The sequence below is a fragment of the Octodon degus genome, unplaced genomic scaffold (assembly GCF_000260255.1).
Source record: "Octodon degus isolate 3935 unplaced genomic scaffold, OctDeg1.0 scaffold00020, whole genome shotgun sequence".
In the NCBI taxonomy this organism is placed as follows: Eukaryota; Metazoa; Chordata; class Mammalia; order Rodentia; family Octodontidae; genus Octodon; species Octodon degus.
Window position 1 is genome coordinate 17,667,508 of NW_004524596.1, and position 8,745 is coordinate 17,676,252.

Sequence of the window (8,745 nt, forward strand, 5' to 3'; positions counted from 1 at the left end):
AACTGGTTTTCCACATGTTGAAGGCCAAAATTAGACCCATGTCTATCACCATGCACTAAACTATCATCAAAATGGATCAAAGATTTAAATATTAAAACAGCAACACTGGGACTGGGGACATGGCTCAGTGGAATAAGTGCTTCCTTGGCAAGTGCAGGGGTCTGAGTTCAATCCCCGGTTCTGAAAAAAAAAAAAAACCAAACAAAACAAAAACACAAACAGCAACACTGAGTCTTCTGGTGGAAAATGTAGGTAGAAATCTTAAAGACATAGGGGTAGGCAGGGAGCTCATGAACAAAACCCAAACTGCATGGGAAATACTTCAAAGTGATACATGTGCACCGATGTTTATAGCAGCACAATTTGTCACAGCTAAATCTTGTAAACAACCCAAATGCCCATCAACCAAGGAAGGGATATTTTTACACAGTGGAGTATTACTCAGCTATAAAAAGGTAAATTTGAGGCTTTTATTGGTAAATGGACGCAAATAGAGACCATACTTTTTTTTAAAAAAAATTGTACTTATTTTTTTTATCTTACTTTATTTAATTTTTTTGTGGCTGGCTCAGCCCACCCTGGGAGTAGGGCTGGTGTGGCATGTGGTGCTGGGGATCGAACTGCCATCCCTAGGCTTGCCTAAGCAGGTGCTTTAGATTGCTGAGCTATCCCGCCAGCGCCAAGACCATACTCTTAAGTAAATAAATCAGACCCGCATGTACAAGCACCATATTGTCTCAGTAGTGTAAGAACCTGAATGAGTAAATAAAACCTGAAAGGTCAATCAATACTGTGAAGGAAAGAATCTGTTCATCAAAGGGAAGGAACAACTGGGATGAGGAAAAGGACGGGTTGGGGGAAAAACATGTTTAGGTACGCAGGATGGCTTGGGTAACTGTCCTTCTGATTTCTGCTGGTCTATGGAAAGGAGAAGTTAATGCTTAAATTTTTTTCTTCTTTGTAACTTCTTATAACTATTTTTTCCAATTTTTCATGCACATATCTGGTAATGTAGACAATTTGAAGACAGCACTATGCAATACAACAAACATTGTCACATTCGTATTATTTCGTTTAGTGAAATTCTGTATGGCGAAAAAAGTCTTTAGTGAATGTTTTGCCCCCTTGCAGCCCCTTGTTTCACAGGACTTGCTTCAGCATCATCTCATACCAGTTTCCCCACCCTGCAAACCTCCCATCCCCAGGGGCTTCCTGTCCACTCCTGAACTTGCCACTTCTTTTCTTTGCCAACTCAGGACCTTTGTGTATGCTGCTCCTGCTTTTTGTAATGTGCTTCCCCTACTACTGCACTGTGGGCTCCTTGTCCTACTCCAGGCTCAGCCTAAATATTATGTTCTTGGTGAAGTCACCCTCAAGCGCCTTGCCAGCTCGCTCTACCCCTCCCCCGAACACCCTAAGAGCTCAGTAATGGGTATGTCAGTGGTGTGTCATGGTATGTCAGTTATTTTCAACAATTTTGTTTATTTACTGACTTGATTTTTTTGCCAGTCTGTGCTGAAAGAGAAACTTCACGAGGCAGGGTCCATGTTCACTCTATAAATGCAAACCCAACACCTCCAAAGTGCCACAGATATTAGTGGTGCTTAATAAATATTTGTTGAATGAATACAACAAATGAAATTGATTTGTATTCTCAACAAACTAATGCGTGTTCTTGGTTTCCTCTTTCCTGTTACAAGGTACACGAGGACACAGAATTTCGACTCAAGGAACAGCGTCCATTTGGCCACTTTGCAGTAGCTACAATCTTGCTGGCCAGCAGGTCTTCCTCCCGCTGTCTTCCCTGACCTTCCCCGCATGAACTCTGTGGGCCTTTTCCCACCTCTGATTTTGCTGTGGCCTCTTCTCGTCTCTTGTTTCTCCCAACGTTGCATTCAGTCCTCTCATCCTCCCCAGGCCCAGGTACCCCCTTCACGAAGGACTCCAGCCGCCCCCTCTGTTAAGAAGACCCTAGCACTGGGTCTGTGCCTTCCTGCCCCTGGCTGCCTCCACTCTCCCTGCTACTGGCTAAACTTAAACCTCATCTTACACTTCCCACCGCAGAACCCTCAGCTGCTCCTCACCTCCTGCAGAAGAGACCACATCCTTTACCCTGGCACTGATGGCTCTGCTTTGACAAACTCACATCCAGCACTTTCTGAAAAGGTTTTGGAGGCCAGGTATGTGGTGCAAGCCTATAATCTCAGCATTTAGGAGGCTGAGGCAGGAGGAGCGCTGCAAGTTGAAGGCCATCCTGGGCTACATAGGAGACCCTGTCTCAAACGAGGAGGAAGAGGAGGAGGAGGAGGAGCTGTGGTCAATTATCACATCCCATAATTCCTCGTCCTGCCTGCTCCTGCTGTCATCTGCCCGAAATGCAGTTTCCTTCCCCCTTTGCCTGTCAGGATTTCACTCCTCACAAAGCTTGGCTCTCTTCGCCAGCTTCCTCTGAGTGCCCTTCCTCCTGCCTTTGGGATCCCAGAGGACTTGCTCTCTCCCAGGGCAAGCACTGCCCTTTGCCTTCTGCTTTATGGCTACTTTGGTCCAGTTCATGTGCCTCCTGGAGACTCCCTCCAAGGCTGTATGTTCTTGCTGGGAAACCCCAGACTTGCCTTCTATTCCCCCGAAATGCACTTTGGTCTGTTTCTCCAAGCACAGCCAATGCTTGGCAAATACTTGCTAAATGAAGAATTGAATGAGGAAGAGAGGGCAGTGGGTGGAGGGAGGCTATGAAGGCTTCAACCGACCCCTTCATGAACTCAAGGGTTCTTGTGAAGGCATACTTCCTGTGCCTTCAAGTGCACAAGACGTGAGGGCAAACTTATTTTATGGTAGGAAGAACACATTTTAAACAGCCACCATTTCTTGAGTGCTTTGTGTGTGCTAAACTCCATGGCAAGAAAAAGATACAATCTTGTGGGGCTGGGGAGATAGCTCAGCAGTCTAATCACCTCCCTGGCAAGCGCAAGGACCTGGTTCAATCCCCAGTACAGCATACGGTGCCGGCCCTGAGTCCAAGGTGCATAGCAGGACTCTGTATCAAATAAATTATTTTTTAAAAAACTAATATACAATCCTGTTTCATTAGTCATTCTTTCACAATTATAAATTAGAATCGTTAGTACCTGAACACCTACTATGTGCCAGACACTGTGTTAAGTCCTGGGCGTACCAATAAACCCAGCCTATTAGCAGCGTTGTGATTGTGGACACTGGCTTAGGAAGGTTGAGTGACCTCCTCAGGGTCAGACCAGCTGATGTCTGTGGGATCAGAGTGTGAGACCCAGTTGGTACCCTTAGGCTTCTTAACAACCAAGCCGCATAGTGTGGTTTCAGTAGAACAGGGTTTTGGGGTTAAGATCTATAGCTTAAAATAATTAATGACTTGTGTAGCCTTGCCCTTCTTAACTTCGGATCTGTATAGTCAGCGCCTCGTGGCGCTGTGTGGCTGTTGAGTTCTCAGGCTCCTCAGACCCCAGATCAAAGCCTCCGGGGCCGAGGCCTGCTCTTAACAGGTCACAGGTTATTCTCCTGTGTGTTAAACTGCAGAGGATAGTGTAGACCCTCATTTGTGCACATACTTCTTAAAAAGCTTCTCTGGTTTTCCGTAATTTTGTCTTAAGCAGAGCTTTTCCTGTGCTCTTAGGTTTTGTTTTGCACAGTTGCAGGTTGTGGGGTGCCTCACCCTGGGCTGCGCTTGGCTGGGGGTGTCCTGGGGCCTCACAGGCTTGCAAAAGCATCATTCCTAAGAGGAGCTGCAGAGAGGAGAGGTCAGAGGGGACACGAGTGGACGCACAGGGCGTTATAGTGGGACATGGAGCCGCCTGGCCTGGGACAGGGGTGTCCTTCCTCCCCAAAAGCCAGTGGGAGGGCGGGGCCCCAGAGCAGGCCTGTGGTGGCTGATTAAGCTGCTAAGTGGTGTCACCCAGTCCCTGTGCAGCAGGGCCTGGGAAAGTTTCCTCCTGAAATCTGCGCCCAGCATCTGCTGGGGTGGGGGCTAGAGGAGGCATGAAGCAGGGTGCTGAATATTTCAGCAAGCTGTCAGCCTCAATGTATCAAGGCTGCATCTGTCTTTGAAATCAGGGTGCTGTGGGGTTTCCAGCAGCCGGTTGCCTAGTAACGCGCGTGAGACCCCCAAGGACTAGCCACTTGAAAGTTTATTTTTGCCCTGAGTTACTTGCTGCAGATTGAATGTGCTCTGGTAGCCAGCGTGAGGCTTCATCCTTATGCATGAGCCCGGGAAATAAGCACACACTTACAGCGAGAGCAGCGTCGTCCCGTTGAACGCGTGTCTCTGCACTTCTTCCAGCCCATTTCTGTATAGTTTGCTGAAGGAGGGAGGAGAGAGGTGTTAAGGATGGGAAGGAACGAGATAAACCCAGGTGGGGAGCGCGCATCGTCCTCCTGGGACACTTAGTACTGAGGCAGTTGCTGCACCCTTGACGTCCTCCCTAGTTTCTCCAGCATTTTAGACTCTAAGAGCGCATGGCTGAAGCAGCTTTTGCTGCCCTGGTTTCCCTCTGCCTTCACCACCACTGCCACCACCACCAGTTGCTGAAGGCTTTGTGCAGGCAGCTGGGCTGCAGTGCTGGAACTGGGCTTTGCGGTCACATTCTGCCCACTTCAGTCCAGCTCCGCAGCCCTGGGCTTGTGGGCTCTGGGGGCTGCGGAGGGCAGAGCCGGGCTCCGGGGCACTATCACCTGTTCCTTTCCTCGGTGTGTGGTTCTGCTGGGGCCAGAGTTGGCTCCACAGCCCAGAAGGTGTAAGTGCCTGTGAACAGCTCCCCAGGGCCGGGGAGTGGATGGTGAGCGCCACTTAGCTGCGTGCAGCTGCCGGTCTCAGAGCTGACCAGTTGTGTACTGAAATCTCTGCAAAATGTGAGCTTAATAAGCTTTTCCCTTAAAAAAAATGAAATAGAGTAGACTAGGACACATGGAGACAATTAGAGTAAGTTGCAAGTAGTATTAATATTTAGGAAAATTTGTTTCTTTTTGTAGTTGCATGTATGTAGGCACCCAGCCACACCCACACGGAAGAGGCTCCTGAGAACACAGAGCCAGGGAGCGTTAGAGCCCTGGAGAGGATCTGGCAGCACCCTTTTGGTTTATAAAGAAGGACACAGGCTTCGAGAAGGAGAGCTGCTTGGCTGAAGCCTGCGGTGGGAGGGGACGGACAAGGGCACACTGTCGGGCTGCTCCAGCACCTAGTTTTGCTGCTTGTTTTCACCCCCTTGCGGGCCATTGCTCCCTGCAGGCAGGGTCCTGAGTCCTGCTCTCACTGGGGCCTCCCTTGGGTGCCCTCGTTAAAAATGCCAACTTCTACCCTGCTGCCTCCTCCCCCAACTGGCCCTTCCTCTGTAGCTGCATCACCGCCTGACCTGTGACATTTGGTGGCATCCCCTGAGTCAGATGGGGACTGCAAGCTGCAGAGAACAAGACTTCCCCTGCTTTGCTCATCGCAGAAGTCTCCTGTTCTAGGACAGTGTGTGGACCCTGGCTTTCTCATAAGAACGCAGGGAAGTGGGTGGGATGGACAAATAGTTCCATGCGAGAAGAGCGTCTCCCTGCGAGTGCCCGCCAAGCAAGCGGGAAGGGCGCTGTCTCTCGTGTGAGTTCTTTGTGAGCTGAGAGGTTAGACCCAAGCGCAAACGGTGCTGTGCACTCCTGCTGGGCCCTGGCCAGATGCCGCTTGCTCTGCCGCACTGTTGGCAGCTGCCTGACCCACTGCCACCCGAGGGACAGGTGTGGGGTGTGACTGGAGGAACAGCTCAGATGCATGCTGTGCTCCACCTGCTCCTGCTGCAAGTGACTGTTGTGACGTCTTGCTGGTCTTTGTCAAATAAAAAAAACCATGACCTTTCACCTCATACTCTATGGGAATGTGTCTCCTATGTATGTGGGTAAAATTGTGTGTGTGTGTGTGTGTGTGTGTGTGTGTGCGCGCGAGTGCATGCACGCACTTTTCATCAACCCACAGGACACTGAGACTAAGCACTCAGTAGCCAGAAGGGCACTCAGGATGAAGTATATTTGAACTGTGAGATTCAGAACATAAAATTAGAGGACAGGTAGAGACCCGCCACTTTGGATAAGCACACACACCTTGTTTTCTTAGCAGCTCAGTTCCATGAGTTTTAAAACATTGTACTCTTTAGAATATTATTCTTTGTCAATCTCCTACCATGTGGGGACTGGAATTCCTTCATAGCAGTCACGTCTAGATGAAAGAATCATATGTGTGATTTGTCTGAACTTGGAGACCTGAGGTTTTAGCCAGGTCGCACCAAATCTTTCTCCTCTGACCCATTTGTCGGGAGCTGTGAGCCGGGTGCACCCTCAGCCTGTCCTGGCATCGTGGTGGTGTCCAGGAAGAGAGCCTTTCCTGACAAGACCTCCAGGGCTGTGACAGCCACACCAACTTGGGACCCCTTGCTCAGTGACAGATCCTGGTGTGATACAGTTCTTATTTCTGGGATGTAAGTCAGATATCTTTTGCTCAGAATTCACCTCAGTGTCTTGGCCCGTTCTTGCCTTCTTTACCTTCAGAGCAACAGGGCTGCAACTCTTGTGGACCCAGGAAAAGTAGCCTCTCCTGTCTGTAGCAGGGCAGAGCCGCCAGCACTTGCTGGGTTGCCCAGTCCTGTCACTCCTGTGTTCCGCCCTGTCCTGGGGTTCATACACATGAGGCTTTGGTCCTTGCTGTTGGACTCATGATGCCATAGTTCTAAGTGAGCCCTGTGGTTGAGTCTGCAGTTACTGGGCCCTCCCGCGCGGGCTCGGATCCCAGCACCCCTACTCACACACTGAGTTGCTTTGGGCAGGTTATTTAAGTTTTCTGTGCCTCGACTTCTTAATCCGAAAATAGAGATGACAATAATAGCTTCAATTTCATGAAGCTATGTTGGGGATTAGAGGGGCAAATGCATGTAAAGTGCTTAGAAGCAGGCAGTGGAGCACAGCAAATGCTTTGTGTTGGTCCTGTTATATTAGCACATTTTGCCGTGGCCTCCAGCTCTCTGATCTAAACAGAGCAAAAGGATCTCCCCTTCCATGCTCCAGACAGGATCCCCAGGAGTCCCCGGGCCACCTCTTTACCTGAACTGCTGGGATCCTCCAGTGTACAGAGGCACTGGCCTCTAGGCACCCTGTGAGGGTCTCAGCCCTCTGTGCCCTGTGCTCACACTGGGTATCTTTACACTTAGATGACTTTCATGTTTTTCTGTTTGTTTTCTTCAGCTTTCTTTCTTTTTTCTTAGTAGCCTGGGTCATGCTTGTCTCGATTTTCTAAAGACAGTGGCCTGCTGTTGCCTCTCCAGCCGATCCTCCTTCTTGTGCATAGCGGTCACACGTGAGGGGACGCGACACCTTGTTCTGATTAAGAGAGCAGCATCCTTGCTATGGAGAAATTGCCAATGGGAGTAGTGTGTTATCAGGCCCATGCGCCGCCGAGACTGGCCTTTGAAAACACCTGGCAGGTCACTTCAGGTAACTCTCCCCCAAGCCCCAAAGTGTCAGAGTCGGGCAAGGAGGCCCCCTTAGCTGCCAGGGTTCTGTCATGGCTCAGAACTGCAGGGTCCCCTAGCTTCTCTCCCAGTGACAGCCCCTCACTGGCAGGCATTGTCTACCTCCTCTATTCAAATGCCAGTAATTGTGAATCAAGCAGAGAGAAGGGCAGCTACTTATTCCAAATTGGATTTGGGCCTTAGAAATGAACCACAGAAGACTCTGTGGCCTGGGGTACCGCCTTACGACACAGCGCCTCTGGGCCTGGGGTGACAGATTCGACCTCCTGCCACAGTCTCTTCCTGGATCACAGGGCCATCTAGTTTTTGATGATTTCATAGAAGAAAGATTCATTTACAGATCTACAGATCTTCGAGGTCCCAGAAAGTGGTCCTGGTGAAGAGGGGCAGCGCACTTAAGCAAATGCATCCTCAGGTGATAAGTGTGTAAGCTGATTTTCATCACGTGGCTGTATGTACGAGTGTGAAGGGGGCCACCCGACAGTCACCACTGCCGTCCCCATGTGCTCTGTTGCCCAAGCTTTTATTACACCTGAGTCACTCCTCCAGTATGAAGACAGTTACTTAGTAGTTGTAGCGACTGTGGTTATAGGGATCCCTGCTGCCCAGTCACTGCCCTGGGCTGCCCTGGCCCCAGTTTGGGTTTTAGTGGGGTCACTCATCTCCGTGGGTCCTAACGTTTCCGTAGCAAGGCCTGCCTGTCCCTGGCATGTGTGAGTGCCCTGCCTTCCACGGAGTGTTTCCATCTGCTGCTACCTCAGCTGAGGGCATGTCACTTTGCAGGACTTCACTGTGTGCAGCAATGGAGGAGGAGTCAGGCTTTAAAAGAATGGTGACAGTAATGGGTGCTGATGTACTGAATAACTTTCCTTAGAAATTCACACTCTGTGGTGATACTTCAAGAGAGAAGGAGGGGGCAGATAAAGCTCGTTTTTATAGACTCATTGGTTAATAAATGTAGAGGAATGATAGAACGTAAAGATCACTGGTTTGGAATAACTGATAGTGAAAAGTTGTTGGCTAACAATGTCACACCAACTCAGAATGTCCTACCAGGGTTCACTTATAAATGCCAAAGCGAAAATTGGTCCTTTCAGTAAGGAGGTCTGTCAGTCAGCACCTTCAGCAAGTGGGACAGTGAGACCTGTTTTGCTCTTGGGGGCAGGGGAGAGAGAGAGAGAGAGAGAGAGAGAGAGAGAGAGAGAGAGAGAGAGAGAGAGAG

General features: G+C 49.7%; 1 protein-coding gene across 1 annotated transcript in view; it reads right to left on the reverse strand.

Annotated features, from left to right (window-relative positions):
- Positions 1-8,745, reverse strand: part of Lhcgr (luteinizing hormone/choriogonadotropin receptor) — a 67,500-nt gene that overhangs the window by 23,793 nt on the left and 34,962 nt on the right. The window contains exon 7 of the mRNA XM_004627744.1: positions 4,260-4,328. Coding sequence (XP_004627801.1) covers positions 4,260-4,328 — 69 coding nt within the window. The remainder of the gene's footprint in view (positions 1-4,259; positions 4,329-8,745) is intronic.